Below are 19952 nucleotides of genomic sequence, written 5' to 3'. Positions count from 1 at the left end.
CTACAAATTAGGGAATCCCCCCCACTGCCAGTGAATGTTTTTACCAGCTACCCAGTGCATAGGGGTCATCTAGAGTAAACCAACAACCTCATTTGTTTTTAATAGATGAAGACTATTAAGAGTTTACTCAAGAAGTCACAACCAATTAGTTGAACTTAGGACTAGAACCTAACACTTTCATCTCCCTTGTTTGACCCTCTTTTCTGATATGCAGTAAGACATCAACCTAACCCTTTGAATGCAGAATTTAAACTTATCAGTGATATTAACAGAGCTGTGGTAAACTTATTTTACCTATAGAGGCTTCCATTCCTTATCCATAACACAAGGGTTTGGATTTGATTTTTAAAATTTTTTGGCTCTGACATTTCACAATAATTCCACAATTAAAAATAAGTTTAGGGTTTCCCTGGTGGCGCGGTGGTTGAGAGTCCGCCTGCCAATGCAGGGGACACGGGTTTGGGCCCTGGCCTGGGAGGATCCCCATGCCACGGAGCAACTAGGCCCGTGAGCCATGGCTGCTGAGCCTGCGCTCTGGAGCCCACGAGCCACAAATTCTGAGCCCGCGTTCCACAACTACTGAAGCCCGTGTGCCTAGAGCCCGTGCTCCGCAACAAGGGAGGCTGCTGCAATGAGAGGCCCGCGCACCGCAATGAGGAGTAGCCTCCGCTCTCCGCAACTAGAGAAAGCCGACGCGCAGCAGCAAAGACCCAAACACAGCCAAAAATAAATCAATAAAATAAATAAATAAATAAATACGTCTAATCATGGGAAAAATGTGAGACGTATTACTGCTTTTTATGGGTTATTTCAAGGACCTAAAGTGGGTGATTATTCACCACATGGTACAGTTTTTTTGATGGTGTGAGTGAACAGATCACCTTCCCCAGAGGAAATAATGTTTCCTAGTTCCCTCTGCTTTTTCTCACTAATAAGGAATAATGCATCTTTTAAACATTGAAACCAGATCTTAGCTGTTAGAAGATCTTGGTAAAGTAAATGTAGTTTTTCTATTCTCTTTGCAGGGATGAGACCTGCTATGGTGAAACCCTGTATCTCAATAGATAAGGAGTGAGCACCTTTTCCAAAAAAGTGCTTCAACTCTTTACTCATTCACTTTATTGGGGCAGGGGAAATAATATTTTTGTTGTGGTTAAGAGCCCTGGCCACGTGGATTAGAATTGAAGCACAGTGCATAAATGTAATATATGTGACCTTGAGCGAGATATTTAATTGCTCTATTCCTCAGTTTCCTCATCTTAAAAAATGAGGAGGGGGCTTCCCTGGTGGCACAGTGGTTGGGAGTCCGCCTGCCAATGCAGGGGACACGGGTTCGAGCCCTGGTCCGGGAAGATCCCACATGCCACGGAGCAGCAAAGCCCATGTGCCACAACTGCTAAGCCTGTGCTCTAGACCCTGTGCTTTGCAACAAGAGAAGCCACTGCAATGAGAAGCCTGCGCACCTCAACGAGGAGTGGCTCCTGCTCGCCACAACTGGAGAGAGCCTGCGCGCAGCAACAGGACCCAAGACAGCCAAAAATAAATAAATTATTTTAAAAAAAAAAAAAAAAATGAGGAGGGCTTCCCTGGTGGCGCAGTGTTTGAGAGTCCGCCTGCCAGTGCAGGGCACACGGGTTCGTGCCCGGGTCTGCGAAGATCCCACATGCCGCGGAGCAGCTGGGCCCGTGAGCCATGGCCGCTGAGCCTGCGCGTCTGGAGCCTGTGCTCCGCAACGGGAGAGGCCACAACAGTGAGAGGCCCGTGTACCGCAAAAAAAAAAAAAATGAGGATAGTAATATTCTCATAATGAGGATCAAATGAGTTGATAATGCACAATACTTAGAACAGAGTCTGGCATATAATAAAGTGCCGTGTAAGTGTTTGCTGTTGTTATACAATTATAGTTGACCCTGGTCAGTTGCGTAACATTTATTGAGGCAAACCATTAGGCCTTAGTAAATCCAACAATCTTTCTGCATCTAGTTTTATAGCACTTCACTACTTGTCCCATTTCAACCCAGATCCCAAACGCTGTCAATAAGAGATGATATGATTTAGGTCTATATTAATAGAAAATCACTTCTGCACAAATCTTTGAACTGAACTGATACAAAGTTAGTTGAATGGAGTTATATTTAGGGGAATTGTTCTTAGCAGTTCCTCAGTAGGAGTGAGTGAATAAATGAGTTGGTGTAATCTGATGTTTTCTGCTTAGTGATTATCTTTTATCTCTTTTCAGAGAGAATGTTATGAGTGGATCACCACATGCTCTCACCTCCTTTCTGGTCTCAAAGGCAGGAAAATAAAGTTACTGACACGTGAAGAAAAATGGCACCTACTTGGAGAAGAGGTATTTGCCATGTGTTAGCACTGGTCATTATTCATGCTCTTTCTGTATTTCAATAGATAAGGGTACTGCGACTTTTTCCAGTCAATGTTTTGAATCCTCATTCATTTGCTCTATGAGAAGAGAATTGTGGTTGTGACCAAGAGCATTGGCAACTCTTTTCCCTTCTAAAGGAGAGAATCATCACCCAAACGTCTCTCCTCACTTTCTTGGAGGGTGACTTTGCCTCCTACTTTATTGAGGAAAGGATGGCTTTCAGAGGGGAGTTACCTGCCACTTCCTGAGTCATAGCCTCAGACTTCTCTGCTTCTGCACGCACCCTCCCTCCTCCCTTCACACTGAAGTCTCAGTCTTCCCATCCAAGGTTATTTCTTCCTTTGAGTACTTAATCCCATGCACATTGTCTTCTTTCTTTTGTATCTTTAATGCCTTCCTCTCTATAAACATGGTCTCTCTCCCATCTGAAAAAATATGCCCCTTGATATTGTCTCCTTCTTTACTACTACTTTCCCTCCTTCCTATCACAATCACTTTTCTTAAAACTCTAAAACTACTATAAGGTCCCTAATGACCTTATTGCCAGATCTAAGTATCTCCAATCCCATATTTAACGTGACTTCTCTATAGCATTTGATCCTGTTAACCATTCACTTTTTTGGTAATCTCTCCTTGCAAGACCAAAATTCCGTCTTTCTCCTACTTCTTTATTCCTTTTCACACTCCTTCTTTTAGTCTTTGACCTCTGCCTGCCTCTTAAATGTTGATATTCTGTCCTTGGCTTGTTTTCCCTTCTCATTCTACACTCTCCATATTACTATGTTAATCCTGTAGTTTTAACTACCTGTTTACTGAGGATCCCAAGTCAATGAATATCATGTACTTAATGGCAGTCACAAATCTTTATTTTTACTTCAGTCTCTTTGAGGAAGTTCACCTCCAGCAAAGTCTGAAGAAGCTCCCGTTGCTATCAGAGACATAAACTATACAGGTATGATCTGATGGCATATATGTCAATGCTCCTGGGTCTAAGAAGGAAGGTTCTATCTACACACTTGCAGTACTTTTATTTTACCTTTATTTAATTGATTTATTAAAAAAAAATTTTTTTTTGAATTTTGGCTGCACTGCATGGCTTGTGAGAGTTCCCCGACCAGGGATTGAACCCGGGCCATAGCAGTGAAAGCTCCGTATCCAAACCACTAGACCACCAGGGAACTCCCTTATTTTACATTTAAACACTGAAGAAACACCACCTTTCTAAATTATACACCTTTAACAAATTCTCATTTTTCTTTGCTGCCCACGTCTTGGCCAGAATTATTTTGAATTAACCACTGAATCATCTCAACAACATTATACATCTTAATTACAGTACAGTTTTAGAAACTTAGTGAAGTACCATAGACATGATCTTGGCTGCACATCAGATTGAGGAAAAAATTCAAAACCTATACGGAATCACAGAGACTTAAGAACAAAAAGGATTTTAAAGGTGGTTGAATTCAACCAACCATCTGATGCGTCAGTCTTAGTATAACACCTATGCTTGATCATTATGCCTATGTTTGAGTATCTGAAGTGATGGAGATCTACTTTCAGAGTTAGTCCCTTCGTTTTTGGTGAACAGTGACTATTAGAACATTATTCTTTTATTGAACTAAATGATACCTGTTTCCCTGTAGCTTTTTTTCTACCTACTGGTCCTAGTTCAGTCTTCTGGGTTGATATGAAAGGGCTGATTTGTCTCCCACATTATAGTATTTCCATCTATTCTGTTACAGTATTTCTAATATTTGAAAATAGCTATATTCAACCTAAGTCTATTTCTGGGTTTTCTATTATTTTATATTTAATCTGTCTATTCACAAGTCATCACCACAATCTTTTAATTATTGAGGCTTTATGATACATTTTTAGATCTGGTAGGGCCAGCCCTTCCTCACTGATCTTTTTCAGGTGTTTTATGGCTATTCCCTTACTTATTCTTCTATATAATCTACCTCTAGAAAATATATGATTCTTAAAAACTGGGATGATATTAAATTTATATATTAACTTAGAACAGACATGTTTATGCTGTTGAGCTGTTCTATGAAGAATATGAGATATAGGATGTCTACTTTTATGCCTTTCAGTACTGTTTTATAGTTTGCTCATTTTGCACGTTGCTTATAAGGTAGGCCTGAGTATTTTATTTTATTTTTTGGTATTTTAAATAAGATCTTCTTTTCCATTATATCTTCTAATTGGTAATTGTGTATGTATTACTGATTCCTGTATTTTAATTTTATGTATGGTGCCTCTACTAAATTATTTTATTGTTTCAGTAGTTTTTCAATAGATTCTTTCAGGTTCTCCAGATATTCAATCAAATCACCTATAAATAGAGATAGTTTTACCTCTTTCTTTCAATTATTATGTCTTTAATTGCTTTTTCTTGTCTGATTGCATTGAATAATTCTTCTCCTCTTTCATTCTGCCTTAACCTTTAGCGTTTTCATGAGTGAGCATCTGTTGGAGGTAAACTCAATTTTTGCTTGTCTCAAAATATCTTTATTTCACCTTCATTCTTAAATTTTTTTTTCTGGGTATACAATTCTAGGATGATTTTTCTCTCAGCACGTATTATGATACTATTTCCACTGTTTTCTGGATTGTATTGTTACCAAATTGACAACTGAAAATCCAGCTGTCAGTTCTTTTTTTTTTTTGTGGTATGCGGGCCTCTCACTGTTGTGGCCTCTCCCGTTGCGGAGCACAGGCTCAGCGACCATGGCTCACGGACCCAGCCGCTCCGTGGCATGTGGGATCTTCCCGGACCGGGGCACAAACCCGTGTCCCCTGCATCGGCAGGAGGACTCTCAACCACTTCGCCACCAGGGAAGCCCTGTCAGTTCTTTTGAAGTTAATCCATCTCTTCCCTCTGGCTACTTTTAAGATATTCTTTTTGTCTTTGGCATTTTGTAGTTTCACTCTGATACATGTGGGTGAAGATTTTCTTTTCAAAGTTTGCTTGGGATTCTCTTGGTTTTCTGACTCTTTGGCTGGGTATCTTTCATTAGATTTAGAAAATTTTCAGTCATCATCTCTTCAATTATTGTCTCTACTATATTTGCTCTCTCCTTTCTTTCTGGAACTTTGAATGGATATATATTGGAATCCGTCCCCCATGTCTTTTAACCTTCTTTCATATTTTCTATCTCCTTGTCTCTCTGCATTGCATCCTGGATGATTTCTTCTGACTTACTTTCCAATTTACTAATTTGCTCTTCAGCTGAGTTTAATCTGCTATTAAAGCTTTCTGTTGAGTTTTAAATTTAATTGTTGAAGTTCTGTTTGGTTCTTTTTCAAGTCTGATTATTTTTGTAATCTTTCACAGTTTCAATCTCTTATTTCTTTAAAAGTGTAAGTATAACTATGTAGTCTAGCTGATAATTCTAACATATATCTGTATAAGAATATTAATTACAACATTATTTATAATTGCAAAATACCAGAAACAATATAAATATTGATCAATAGGGAATTGGTTTCATAAATTATGGTACATTCAAATAATAGGATTCTGTACAGATAAAATAGATGATTATGTAGTGAAATAAGAATCACCCATGATATGTTACTGAGAAAAGTAGATTAGGGAACATAACGTATATTATTATTTCATTTGTATGAACACGTTTATATGTATATAAAGCAGAGTAGAAGAATGTTCAGCAAAGTGATAGAAGTTGTTACCTGTGAGGGTTCAGATTATTAATTTCTCTGTAGCTTTCAAATATTTTACATCAGTAGTGTGTTATGAAAACAAGGTATTTTCACTTTGGAAAAATATCCTAATATATTGTGGATATTTTTCTATACCATGTATATAATTTCTACAGCATAATTTTAAATTGCTATAAAATAACTTGTTGTATGGTTTATACCATAATTTTTAAGTGCATTTTCCTATCTTGGGCATTGAGCTTATATCTAGCTTTGTTTTATAAACACTGCTGCAATAAACTTCTGTAGGATGGTCTTCAGTCAATATTTGTGCAGGCTCCATTGAGATATTCAACACTGTTTACTCCTTCTCTCTTCTCTTTTGGCTTTCTTGGTGGCCCTCTCACATTTCTGAGGCAACTTTTACCCTCCTTTGCAGGCTCCTCTTTCTTCCGTGACCCTTTATGTGACTAAGTTCCTGTCCTAAGGCCTCATCCTCTAGTCATTTCACAAGTTCTTCTTTGGCGATATAATTTCTTTTCTTGGCTTTAACTGTAGATAAAGCCTTTATAAAGCCTTCTTTAACTGTAGATAAAGCCTTTATAAAGCCTTCTTTTCTTGGCTTTAACTTTAAATGTAGATAACTGTTAAATCTTTACCTTTAGCCAAAATCCCTCCAATCTAAACTTCAGATCCACAAATTCAGCTACTTACTTATTTCCACTTGGCTATCCTAGTGGTGCCTCAAACTCACACAGCCTAATCTGAATTCATCTATGTTCCCAAACTTGCTTATCTAGCTTTGTTCACTATCTCTGTGAATGGCATTATCATCTATGCAGTGGCCTATGTAGTGGTATATAGTGTATATACCAGGTGACATTCAAGATGCTTCCTTTCCCTAACCATTCCATATCCATTCAATCAATCACCCCACCTTCCCTTCCTTCCTCCTCTTTAAATCTACTCGCCTGTTGCTAGAGTGATTGTTTTAAAATGCAAAACAGGTCAATCGATTTATAGGTATCTCACTGCCTTCAGGATAAAATCCAATCTCCCTGGCATAATATTCTAGCCCTTCCTCTGTGATTGTGCCCCTGCCCATCTGCCTCTAAGTTTCTGTCCTCTTGAACTGCTTTTGTTCTCAGAGCCAATCATGTACAAATAACATTCTCTGCCTGGAACTCCCTTGTGCCATCTTTTTTCTCCTCACTCATCCTTCAAGAAGAAACTCAGACATTATGTCCTCCAGGAAACCTTCCTGATTAACCCTCTCTTTCACCCCTGCCCAATACCAGATCTGGATTAAGTGCTCCTACTCTGTGACTATATGTAGCCATAGCATTTTCTTGTCCACTGAATTGTAAGCTGCTTAAGGGCACGGATTATTATTAACCTTTGTATCCTTATCACTAGCACAGTGCCCAGTTGCAAAATTAATGCTCATTAAATACTTTTGAATGGAAACATTCTAGTATTCTGCTAAAATATTTATATCCACTAAGCTATAATATAATATTGTTTTGTCTCACAGGATACTGTAAAAGAAGTAACTACGCCTGAAACAGGCAAGCTTCTTAAAAAGGATGAAGAAAATATGGAGGATAAGAAACTTGAGGAGGAAAAGGAAGAAGAGAAAGCAGAAGAGGTAAGATTAGTATTTTTTTCCTTTTCCTTTATATTTTTAAAGAATGAATATATATATATATATATATATATATACCATTGAAAATAGAAATAGCGCATCTGGAGTGAACTCTTCAACTTCTTTCCTTTCCTCATATAGGTTTAATCATACCTGCAGACACACTTATCTCTTTATTTTCCAAGGATAGGGTGTTCCTCTTCCTTTCTAAATTCAGCCATTTCTCACTAGCCTCATTCACCTATAGTACTGTTAACTACACAGTCTACCTCTCACCCTGATGCTGTTTCTTTATCCCTTCATTGCCATATTTTTCAAATAGTTGTTTAAACTCCTTGTCTCCACTTCTTCAGCTCCCATTCTGAGCTGCCTTTTCTCACTCCCCCCAGGCCATCCACACCTCTCTTCTCCTTATCCTGTCTCCACCCCTGCTGTGGCATTAGTAGTAAAAACAACCCTTCTTGGGGCATCTGTAATAATAATAGTAATGAAAATACAATGGTAACTACTGATAACAGTGTGCCTACCATGACCTATATGCTTTGCACATGTTAACTCTTATCTATACAACACAACCTCAAGGTAAATATTATTGCCCCCATTTTACAGATAAGAAAACTGAAGCTCAGAAAGGTTGACTGACTTACTGAAAATCATATAGCTATAAATTGCAGAACCAGCATTCAAACCTAGTTCAGTCTGGCATAAGAGCCCTTGCTAATTCCTGGGTGGAATACTATTGTCTTTAGCTTTCAGAACTCATGATCACTCTCCATTTTGTCTTAACTTACTTCCCTGGGGTGTTTCTTCTGTGAGTAGTTTAAATGTTGGCATGACCCCAGGCTGTGACATAGATCCTCTACTCACTCTACATGCAGTACAACAGAACAAAAATATTATATAACACCGAAGCCTCTTTTCACCAGCATCTTCTGTTTTACTTCTGGTACAGTGCTTGGCATATAAAAGGCAAAATAAATGGAAAACATTATTTTTTGGCCACTAAATCTGTCATACCTTTCAAATCCCCTCCTTCCCTTCTTCTGTGGCCTTAGTTCAGGCCCTTTTCTCTCTATTTTACAAACTCCTATTCAAATATCATTTTCTCTGTAAAAAAATCCCTGAGTGTCTAGACAATGCAGGGCCCTTTTCTGGGTGCACATAGCTCTCGGAATACACCTCTATGCTAAAAGTAATCATGTAGACCATAATTATTTTATTGCTTATCTCTCCCACTGTTCTGTGAGTTCCTGAGGTCCGGAAGAAATCCTTTTTGTTTTTCTGTTATCTCTCCTTGTCCCCATTTCCCCATCCCCACTAATTTCTCCCACAGTGTTTCCTGTAAGTCTTCAAAAATGCTTGTTGAATGATTAAAGCAAATGGAAAACAAAAGCTTCAGACATGGTGCCAGGCAACTTGCCAGGCCACTGTGTCACACACCAGCTCACTAACACGTCTGTGGTATTTCTGTGCCCTAGAAACCTTCAACATCTACAGAGAAGGAAAAACTCATTCGAGTCATTGGAGTAGACGGAAATGTCCATTCCCAACCTCTGTTTGGAACAGATGTATTGTCTTCTTGGGTATGTAGCTGAAACTCAACTAGGAAATTCAAAACTAGAGAAAAAAATAACTAGGAAATTTAACATTTGTAAAAATGATATGGATCTAACATAACTTTTAGCTTTTCCAAGGGAACTCCTGAATAATATATTTTCCAGATATTTTTTTCTCCCAGCATCATCCTTGGAAAAACTCATTTGTTCACCTTAGCTTTATAAAAACTTTTCATTCTCTTCTTTAAACCTCATTTTATTTTATTTTATTTTTTAAATTAATTAATTATTTATTTTATTTTTTGCTGTGTTGGGTCTTCGTTGCTCCTCGCAGACTTTCTCTAGTTGCGGTGAGCAGAGCCAACTCTTCCTTAGGTGTGTGGGCTTCTCATTGCGGTGGCTTCTCTTGTTGCAGAGCACAGGTTCTAGGTGCTCGGGCTTCAGTAGTTGTGGCTCGTGGGCCCTAGAGCACAGGCTCAGTAGCTGTGACACTCGGGCTTAGTTGCTCCGTGGCATGTGGGATCTTCTTGGACCAGGGCTTGAACCCATGTCCCCTGCATTGGCAGGTGGCTTCTTAACCACTGTGCCACCAGGGAAGTCCTAAACCTCACTTTCAAGTCAGCATTTCATCCCTTTCCTTAACAATGTCTTGGTCAGTATTTGACCAAGTTTTAAATATATTCATTCAGCAGGCTCTATTGATAACTGTGATGAGAAGATACCACAAGAATTATTGGGAAATTGGAAACCTTTAGACAGTAGCTATGGAAACTCAGTAGGAAAGCAGATTTAAAATTCCTTCACAAATGTTCTAAGACCATTCACACTTAAGTCAGCTCTAGATTGGTATCTCTCTGTACAGGATGCCATGACTTTAGGAGCCTCTGGGTGGGCTTCATCCCACTAATCCCCTGAAATGGTATGCACCATTTTGTATGTGTTTTCATACTGTGCATTTTCTTGGGGAAGAGGGGTATGTGCCAGAAATCCATAGACATCATCAAATTTCTCAACCCCAAAGTTAAGAACCATTTCATTGCTAGGAGTCTGACGCATCTCAATAGGCACTGGTGCATGTAGGGGTAAGGAGCTGTGGTGAGGGTCCTGGTGGATGGCAGCTAGATCACTAAAGTGGCAGCATGGTCCAAAGTAGAGGCAGATTGCAGGGATGTATGTCCAGGGAGGTTGTAGGAAATAGACTCCAACTCTGGGAGGAAGAACTGGGAGATACCATGTGGAGAGTCAGGCAGGAGCTGCCAACATTGGAGTTAGAGTGGTACATGGGGGTGGGGGGAGGCTACGATCACATTCTCCCAAAATAATGCGTTTTCAACAAGTTTCTAAAATGATATGTTAATATGTCAGTCGTTAAGACTCTGAGGCAAAGAGGTAAGGGTAAGCAATGCAAATGCAATGTCATGAGACATATTAAAAAAAGGCAGGTAAAGGGTAGCACTTTACTATTTGAGAACCCCCCAGGAGTCCCACCCAAAGCCCTCCTGCCCCAGATTTGCTCCCCTGAGGTGAAAACCCTGCTATGCTATCCTGGCAAGGCATCAGGGTCAGGTCCAGAGTGAGTCAGGAAGCTGACAGGAAAATAGGAACCTGTAGCCTGGGGCAAAACGGAGGGTGTGGTGCTTGTCTTTGGTGGTGTGGGACTTCTGCTCCAGGATGCCAGAATTCCATCTGGAACAGTGTGGTGCTATGTGGCTAGCTCACCTGAGGATGATGGGGCCCAGAAAGTCTATCTCTAGGCTTTGAAAAGTTGCTAATGTTCTACTATAGATCACTGAAGACCAAACTGTCCAGGTTCTCATTGACCATAAGACCTGGGGAGTAGACTAAGATGCCATCCAGATGTACTTGCAAGTTCCTGGAGGTAAAGAAGAATCACATTCATCCTATGGGATGGTGGCCGGACCACTGGACAGGTAGAAAGGGATCACGAGGTACTCAAACAGAGGGCCCCTAATTGTGCTAGGCAAGTGAAGACAAGGTTGATCTTTGGAGATGTTGGTACCCAGAGAATGGAGAGTCCTTGACCTGGCTTGTGAGGTCATAGATTCGGGGCAGGAAGCGGAGCTGGGGGAAGTGCTATCTTGATTTGGACTGTACTGCAGGCTTCATGGGGCAGGAAGGGCCTTGGCTCTGTGCTTCTTCCATTCACAAAGACATTGGGGCTCCCTGAGGGCAGTTTAAAGTTTCACTGTAAAATTTTCTTTTGCTTTTGTTTGCTTGTTTGTTTTTCCTTTATTTAAAAAAAAAAAATTATTTATTTTTTTGACAGACACTTAGCCTCTGGCCCTAAGAACATAAGCAACCATTTAGCAAGGATACAGATCCAAGGCACCAGTCCTACTGGGCAGTGGCACTCTCTCTTTCTGGTCTGAAAACAACTCCCAAGAGGCAGTATGTTTGATTGACACTGGGGGAGGAAAGAGAAAAGGAAGGAAGGGATAGGGAAGCAGAAACCTTGTGGTTTGCAGGTATAACTTGTCTTGTCTCTGGGAGCTGAGTTATAGAGCAGGAGAGCGCCAAGAGATAGCTGGGTCCTGGGTTTCTAGTGAGAAGTAGCTCCAGACCACTGGGAGGCTAGGGACCTGAGCATGGAGAATTCCAGTTGCTCCTCGTATCTCCTCCTTCAAATGACTCCAGCACAGGATTTTCTGGGGGTTGAGATATGAGTGATAACAGGAGTAGTGGTGGTAAGTCACCACCACCTTGGACAGGCTAATTGCTTGGCCTGCTAAACCAGGGCCTCATTCATATCATTACCTGATGCCCTAGTGTCCCCCATAACTAGGAGGAGAAGGGGTGAACTATCAATTATTCCAAACTCTCCTCAATTCGCTGGAAATTAGGACTTTGTGGGAATTCCTGAAGACCATACTTAAAGCAGGAACCGTGTACAAAGCTTGGCCTGCTGTGCCTGTTTCAGGCAATACCCAATTTGACACTTGCCTGATTCACTGGTGAATCAAGTGACCCCAGTAAGCAGCATTGACTCTGCCTCTGCTCATCCTGGGGAAAGGCCGCTCTGCCTTCAGGTGCAGCCCAGTTTAATCAGGTCTGAGATCCTGTTGCAGGGCACCCCTTGTGGCCCTCTCTGAACTGGACTCATTCCAAAGTTGTCCCTGGAGGAGAAGCAGCTGAGCTCTAACACTGCAACCGAATGGTGGAGGTATGGGGTGACTAAATTCAGCAGGCTCTCCCTGAGGCTACCCAAAGTGCTCAGAGCTACCGTGGACCCTAAGCACTGCCGCCTGGCTGCATGAGTTGGGTTGCCTACAGCTCAGCTACTTTAACAAGCAAGATGTTAGAAACCATCTCTTTTAGGCCTGTCTTCAAACCATAGGTCCTGGCTGTCTGTAAAGAGTTGTAAGTATGAGGAAAATGGGAGATTTTGCTGGATCACCTATGAACTCCTTTGGAAGGGAGAGTAGGGGCCAGACTTGGGGGATCAGCAGTATTTTTTCACCAAGCTGAAGGAGGCCCTTAGAAGCCTGTGTTTTCCTCCCACAATACCATGTACCCCAGGCATAGGTATTAAGAGCAGTAACTAACTTACCCATCTTATAACAGCAACAGGGAAGAGTCCTTGGAATTGGTGGTTCCAGAAAATATGTCCAAAGGTGACAGGGCCACTGTGGCTGGCTAGGAGTTCAGTACTGAGTGTTGGATTCCAAGCAACTGGGTCTACAGCCAGATCCTCCCTGCGATAGGCTCAAGCCAGAGCTATTAGTCCAATCTAAAGTCCATTAATAGAGTCAAACCTCAGGAAGACCAAGCCAAAAAGGCCAAAGGCATAATTAGAGTCAGAGAGAGAGACTAGCTCCAAGCTACAGCAGGTTGGCACGAACAAGAAAGGTCTAATGCGATTGCTTCCAAGAGCCGTGCGGCCCACGTTTGTCTCTATTATACAGCAGGTAAAAGAGCATAAAAGCCAGAGGAAGCTTCAAAATATGAGAAGAGGGCCCAAGGCAGTATCTGTGATAAGCCTTGAGGCATCTGTGTCGGTACATGGGTGATGCAGGGAAGGTTGTCACCTGGCATACATAGAGGAGGCCATAATTCTAGAAACCCAACGTCCAGCATTTTGGACCATGGGAATTTCCTGCTGGAGGGTTTGAAATGGACCACAGAACATTAATCTGTACTTGCTGGTGTCAAAACAGAGGGATGTTTTCCTCGCACACTGTAACTAAATATCTATCTGTTGAATTAGTAGAGAGTCGGAAGGCTCAAATGTATACAGTTAGCAGAGTACAGTCCTGGTTTACTTTGGTTTCCACCTACAGTTAAAACTGTTTCATGCAGCTATATAAATCATGTGTGGAACTGCATTTCCAGATGCCTCTGCTCTGAAAGCCTTTCTTTTGGATTCAAAGAACAAATAAATTAGTAGTATGTGCTGTATAGGCACTGCCACATCACAGGTTGCTGGTCCAGGCTGAACAATGACAGCATTTACTTCCCAAACAAACTGCCCAGAGGGGAAGCAAAACAGAAAGAGGAAAATATGTGACTGGGAAAATAAGAAGAGAGTAAAAGAGCTAGAGTAAAAGTGAAAATGTTTGATACAGTTTCTTTTCGCTGGTTCGCTTTTAGAAACAGCAAGCATAGTGCAACGGAATGTGTGATTGAGGATGGAGAGGCCTAGATGAGGGTTTTGCTTTAATCAGCTAGATCATTCTGTGATTATGGCAGGCTGCCTATCCTCTTAGATCTCCCTTTCCATCTGTAAGGTGGGGTTTAACTTTTACTTGCCTCTGTTTGGGAAACATGAATAAATGAGATTTTTAAAAGTACACGGTTCTAGGAAAATATCTCATAATATTCATTTTAAAATATGCTTATAGTTTTTGTCTTCTAAATTTTCTCTTTTGTCTTCCTCTTATTTTGTTTTCTGGAATATAGAGTCAAAATAAGTAAAAGAGGTTTTGTTTTATTTTTTTCATATTTTCTCTGCCTTGATATTTATGAAGTTCCCTAAGGAACTGAAAGATCTTATTGAATTTTGCAATTTGCAATTTGTTATGTGCTTAATGAAGTAAATTATTAATAAGATAAATATAGTTAATTTCCTTGATCTTTAACTTAAAGAAACATGTTTACCCTTCTCTTTATTTTTTAAACCTTTTCTTCTTTCCCTGCTTCTTTCTGTTGATGTTGTTCTCCCTGCTTCTTCTTTACAACTCTAATCAAATTTATGTCCACCAGAGTGTGAATAATTTGCAAGCTGGTATGGTATTTGGCCACAGGAAATCCCTATTCTTCTTTGGTATTAAGAGTGTGCTTAGGGCTTCCCTGGTGGCGCAGTGGTTGAGAGTCCGCCTGCCGATGCAGGGGACACGGGTTCGTGCCCCGGTCCGGGAGGATCCCACATGCCACGGAGCGGCTGGGCCCGTGAGCCATGGCCGCTGAGCCTGCACGTCCGGAGCCTGTGCTCCACAACGGGAGAGGCCACAACAGTGAGAGGCCCACATACCGCAAAAAAAAAAAAAAAGAGTGTGCTTAATCATGTGCTATATAAACATGAATAGTAGAAAAAGAAGGCTTGGTCCAGAACATACTGAAGAAAGAGGCTATTTATCTTTGGGACCCTCAGTTCATTCATAGCACTACTTTCTTTGTCAGAGAGAATCAGCTAATGAAGGTACATTGGCCCCAAGGTATCTTGAAACAATGGCTGTAATTGAACGCATGCAGGAGAAGTTAATGTAAGTATGAGACACCACAATGGTAAGAAGACAAAGATTGCTGACCAGGAGATCTAGCTGAGAAATGCACGCTTCTTGGCTTACCTTTGGTTCTCCTGCTTCCTTTTTCCTTACAAGTGGGATGGGTATCTTCAAATCTTCTGCTAGAGGCAGTGAACACTGCTCCAGGAGGGACATCTGTCCTCAGCCACCGTGAAGATGGAGGAAGTCAAGTGTGTATGTGTATATCTGGGGTGGGAGTAGAGTGTTAGGAGGGATCCAACTCAGTATGTTTCTAAGAGATGAACTAGAGAAATATATGAAACTGGGAGAAGCTATTGTGTGCAGGAAAGAAGGTTACATAACCCAAATTGTAGGAATGACAACAGAGTTAAATAGCTAAGAAAGCTACGAGAAGAGAATATAGACATATAACTTGTGCCCTAGTAATTAAGAAACACACTTCAAACTGGTTTTCTTGATTGTAAGATCTGGTTTTAAAGGTGCTGGAAAAGAAGGGACACTATTTTATTTGTTTGTTGGATCACATCAATAAAGAGAAGCCAAGATTAACCGCTGAAAAGGGGTTCCTTGGCTATTGATGGAGAATTCCAAATACCCAAAAGTCAGATTTCACTAAGAAATGATAAATATATTGTATTCTTAAATCACACCATGTCTGCACTCTGACATTACCATCCAGAGTAGCCCCTAGGCCCCCAATTCTTGGCTAAACATTGATGCTGCTGCTTCCCTTATTTGTACTGTTCAGATATATTCTTCTAATCCCACTGCCTTTTTTGGATAATGAGTTTCTAGATATGAAAGGCACTTTTCCAAACCTTTCCATTTTATTATGTTTCTCTGGATTTTGTCCACATCAGAGAGGTTGAAAGCAGAGCCAGACAAGCAGAGGAGAAGTTTGATGATGTGAATGAAAAACTTCATTATACCCTTATAAGAAATAAAGAACTGGAGAAAGAACTAGAGGAAATACTGATGAAGTATAAAGAGAAGGAATCTGAAGAAGAAGAAGAAAATGAAGAAGAAGAAATCAGGCCAGTAGAAAGAGCCTCAAAATCTCCAAAGAAAGGTGAGGATTGCTTTCTCATTTTGCTTTATTTAGGTTGTATTTATGAGCAAAAATTTGATTGGGTCATAAATATTTTAGAAGAGTATCAATATCTTTAGTGATGATCTACTAGTTCGTACTTCTCCTAGGAATGCGCACACGTATAATTATGTAATTATCTTGTTCAGACAAGTCACAAAAAGGAAAACCAAATGACTAACAATGGTAACTAATAAACTAACATGAGATACAATTTTTATTTATAAAACTGGCAAAGATTTTTTTTTTTTTTTTTGCGTTATGCGGGCCTCTCGCTGTTGTGGCCTCTCCCGTTGCAGAGCACAGGCTTCGGACGCGCAGGCTCAGCGGCCATGGCTCACGGGCCCAGCCGCTCTGTGGCATGTGGGATCTTCCCGGACCAGGGCATGAACCCGCGTTCCCTGCATCGGCAGGTGGACTGTCAACCACTGCCCCGCCAGGGAAGCCCTGGCAAAGCTTTTTAAAAGCAAAGAATACAATGCTGGCCAGAGGGGGCAAAGTAATTAGTTTTACAAATAATACTTGTGGGTGGACAGACAGATATAGCTCTTTCAGAAAATAATTTGAGTGTATGTATGGATATGCCTTAAAAATACACATATACTTTGACTTAATAATTTCACTCTTGAGAATCTAGTCTAAGGAAATAATCCTAAATACAGAAACAAAAATTAATGCACAAAGATGTTCAGTGTATCATTGTATCTAAGAAGAAAAAATGAAAACAACCTACCTTTCCAATCATGGAAGAAAGATTAAATAAATTATGCTACGTTAAAATACCTGAATATTATACAACCATTAAAATGGTATTTACAAGGAATTTGTAATGACATGAGAAATTCTTATGTTAAAATACCAAATGCAGGAAACAGGATATGATACAATATTTTAAAGCTAGAAAAAAAACCAGAACAAAATATGCCCAAACATTGGTATATATTGTCTCTGGTTGATAGAGGTTTGTGGGGAATTTTGTCTTTAGTTTTTAGTACTTAGTGGATTGTCTATGATGAAAATAATCTTCTTTATTCTATAGGAAAAGGAATTTAACTCTTCATTTTCTTACCTGTAATTAATCTATAATCTGCCCTCAAGCAGTTCTTAATATCCCCAATATTGGAGGCTATTTTTTGATTTTTGCTTTCATCTTCAACCTGCGTCAGTTCCTAGGACAAGTCCTGGTGCCAGGGGTAGTACTGGGCAGATATCTACTTTCTGTTTTCTCTGTCACCCCTGTCTCTACCTATGCCCCCCCAGCAAAAGCAGTAAGTTAGCCAACCCCTCACAGTCTCTGGCCCAGCTATGGTATATCATATCATATCAGTGTTGGAGGAGGAGTGTGAGCCCATTTTCTCCCCTTCTGTTAACTCTGAACTGGTAAAATGTTAATCATTACAGGTGTGAAAATCCTTTAGCTTTACGTCTGAATATATGTGAGGGAGTTTTCATGAATTAAAAAAAAAAATTGTATCTTCTCCTATTGTGGTGTAATTTTATCCTGATAATCTGGAAACTAGACTTTTTCCAGTTTACAGAAAACTAAATACTGTATGCAAACCACACAAAAGGTCTATGTGTTAAACTAGAGCAGTTACCTGAACATGGAATGAGTGACTTTAGTTTTGTCCATTTCCATAAAAGTCTTGGGGATTAGTTTAAATCCAGAATTTAAAGGTTTTAATAATTTTAGCTAGAGGATAACGATATACAGTTAGGCCCCAACCTGCAAACAATAACCTACACAAGGTTAGGTTACTGCCACTCTTCCCCTCCTCCACACCCTCATCAAAGTCATTGCCAGGGGCTCAAAAGTAGAGGATGAGAAGCCTTGCAAAGCTTAGGGAAACTGGCTGCTAAGCAAGGCAGTCCCCATGCCATGCGGTGACCTGAACATTTCTCCGAAAAACCCACAAGTTAGACATTTCTTAGAATTAGCAGGCAGCTCCTTTAAAAAATGCAGACACCCCTGGAGCAATCTGACATGCATATGGCATATACTGGGTCATATTTATATGAGTTAGTGCGGGGAGATCACTTCTCTCCTGATAGTTGTGCAGTGAAGGAATGGAAAATCATATGGCAAAGGTAGGAGCCTTGTGAATGCTGAGTAAAGAGATTTGGATAGAGTAGGAAGACATTTATTTTTGTTTTATGTCATTTTTAACAATTAGTAAATCACTGTGTTCTGAGTTAGTAATGAAGAAACGAATCGAGAGGGGAGTTTACACGGATGAATATGGCTTAGTCTCTGATCAAAGTGAGGCTTATGATTTAGGAATGGGGGCAAGACAGGGTATGAACAAGGTGACTGTCAAATGTGGGATGAAGGTGGCAGCACCAGTTGGAAGGATTCCAGTTGAGAACCTTGGTGTCATGGAGCAGCCAGGGAGAGCAGGCTTGACAGCAGAAGTCCTCCTGCACCCATCCCAAGGGTGGGGCTTGTGTAGGGTCTGTGCACGGGACACTGGAGGGAGGGACCAGGAGATACAAAAGGGCTACAGTGATGGATTTGGGAGGATTCTGGATACTAGCTCTATTTGAATTTTTTTTTTTTCCCACCAAGCTTGGGGTATGTACTGGAAGGAAGAAATATTCTTCTTCTTTCTCTTCTCTCCTTGACCACATACTGCTCTTTTCCAGGACCCACTAACTGACTACACTGAAACTTTGAGAAAATGCATTCTCAATCCCAATAACCAATGTAGAGTCAAGTTTTGGGCAAATAGTTTGTAGCTTGGGGCTTACTCATGCAGAACAGAATTTTTTAAATGCTTTATAAAGTTAAAAGTCCTCAGTAAATATATTGTTACTACAATAATTGTTTTTGTCTTTTCAGAGGTACAGCGCAAGGAGAGTTCTAAATCCAGAACTCGGACTAAAACCACTTACAGGATGAAATCCAAATAGCAAACATAGGACACTAGGCTTCACCATGGCTTCTGTCACTGTACCCACCCCAGATATCTCTGCACTTTTGAGTGGACATTGTGGCTTGATTGAAGGGACTCCCTTTGCAACAGCTACCAGAAAAGCCTTGACAGACAACTCAGGGACATCTTCTCTTTAAAAGTCACAGTGATGGCTGTAAGGAATCGGTGTATTAGCTTATTTCCAAGATTAAAAATAGGCTGTGCAAAGGTTTTCTAGCCTCTTCAATTGATTTCCCAGCAGAAGTCTATGAAAAGTGTCAGTTTCTGTCAAGAAAATAATGCTTTTTGAGGACTTTGAACTCTGCAGAGAAGAGTGGCAAATAAAAAGCATTATTTTTTCAATTTAAAGAGAGGATCCTGGGCTTCCCTGTTGGTGCAGTGTTTAGGAGTCTGCCTGCCCAATGCCGGAGACATGGGTTCGAGGTCTGGTCCGGGAAGATCCCACATGCCACGGAGCAGCTGGGCCCATGCGCCACAACTACTGAGCCTATGCTCTAGAGCCGGCGAGGCACAACTACTGAGCCCACGTTCTACAATTACTGAAGCCCGCGTGCTTAGAGCCCGTGCTCCACAATGAAGAGAGTAGCTCCCACCTGCCGCAACTAGAGAAAGCCCATGTGCAGCAACGCAGACCTAATGCAGCCAAAAATAAATAGATAAAATAAATAAACTAAAAAAAAAGGGAGAGAGAGAGGATCCTGATAATGCCCTTAGGTTTCTGCAGCATTTTCAGATTTCTTATTTCAGGCATTCTTAAGATTTATCTGGTCTTCACAATAACCCTGCAAAGTAGGTGGAGGAGACACTGTTATCCCCATTTCTCAGAATGAAATAGAGGCCCCAAATGGGTATAAGACTCCCCAGGGTCACAGAGCTGATTGGTGCCAGAGCCCCCAGCTTGCTGGACCTGTGTCTGGATTGTTTGACAATGGTGATGGGCCACCAGGCCATTG

General features: G+C 40.7%; 1 protein-coding gene across 7 annotated transcripts in view; it reads left to right on the top strand.

Moving 5' to 3' along the window:
• Positions 1-19347, top strand: part of AXDND1 (axonemal dynein light chain domain containing 1) — a 77851-nt gene extending 58504 nt beyond the window's left edge. For 6 of the 7 annotated variants that reach the window (XM_049700907.1, XM_049700906.1, XM_033428175.2 and 3 more), the window contains 6 exons: positions 2240-2350; positions 7590-7703; positions 9179-9283; positions 14894-14976; positions 15840-16048; positions 18906-19347. In XM_049700907.1, coding sequence (XP_049556864.1) covers positions 2240-2350; positions 7590-7703; positions 9179-9283; positions 14894-14976; positions 15840-16048; positions 18906-18976 — 693 coding nt within the window. In that variant the 3' untranslated portion in view covers positions 18977-19347. The other variant, XM_049700909.1, reaches the window with a different exon arrangement.
• Positions 19348-19952: the final 605 nt, after the last annotated feature.

Source organism: Orcinus orca, chromosome 1 (assembly GCF_937001465.1).
Source record: "Orcinus orca chromosome 1, mOrcOrc1.1, whole genome shotgun sequence".
Taxonomy (NCBI): Eukaryota; Metazoa; Chordata; class Mammalia; order Artiodactyla; family Delphinidae; genus Orcinus; species Orcinus orca.
The sequence above is the reverse complement of the archived record's forward strand: the minus strand, read 5'-3'. Positions and strand labels throughout refer to the sequence as shown.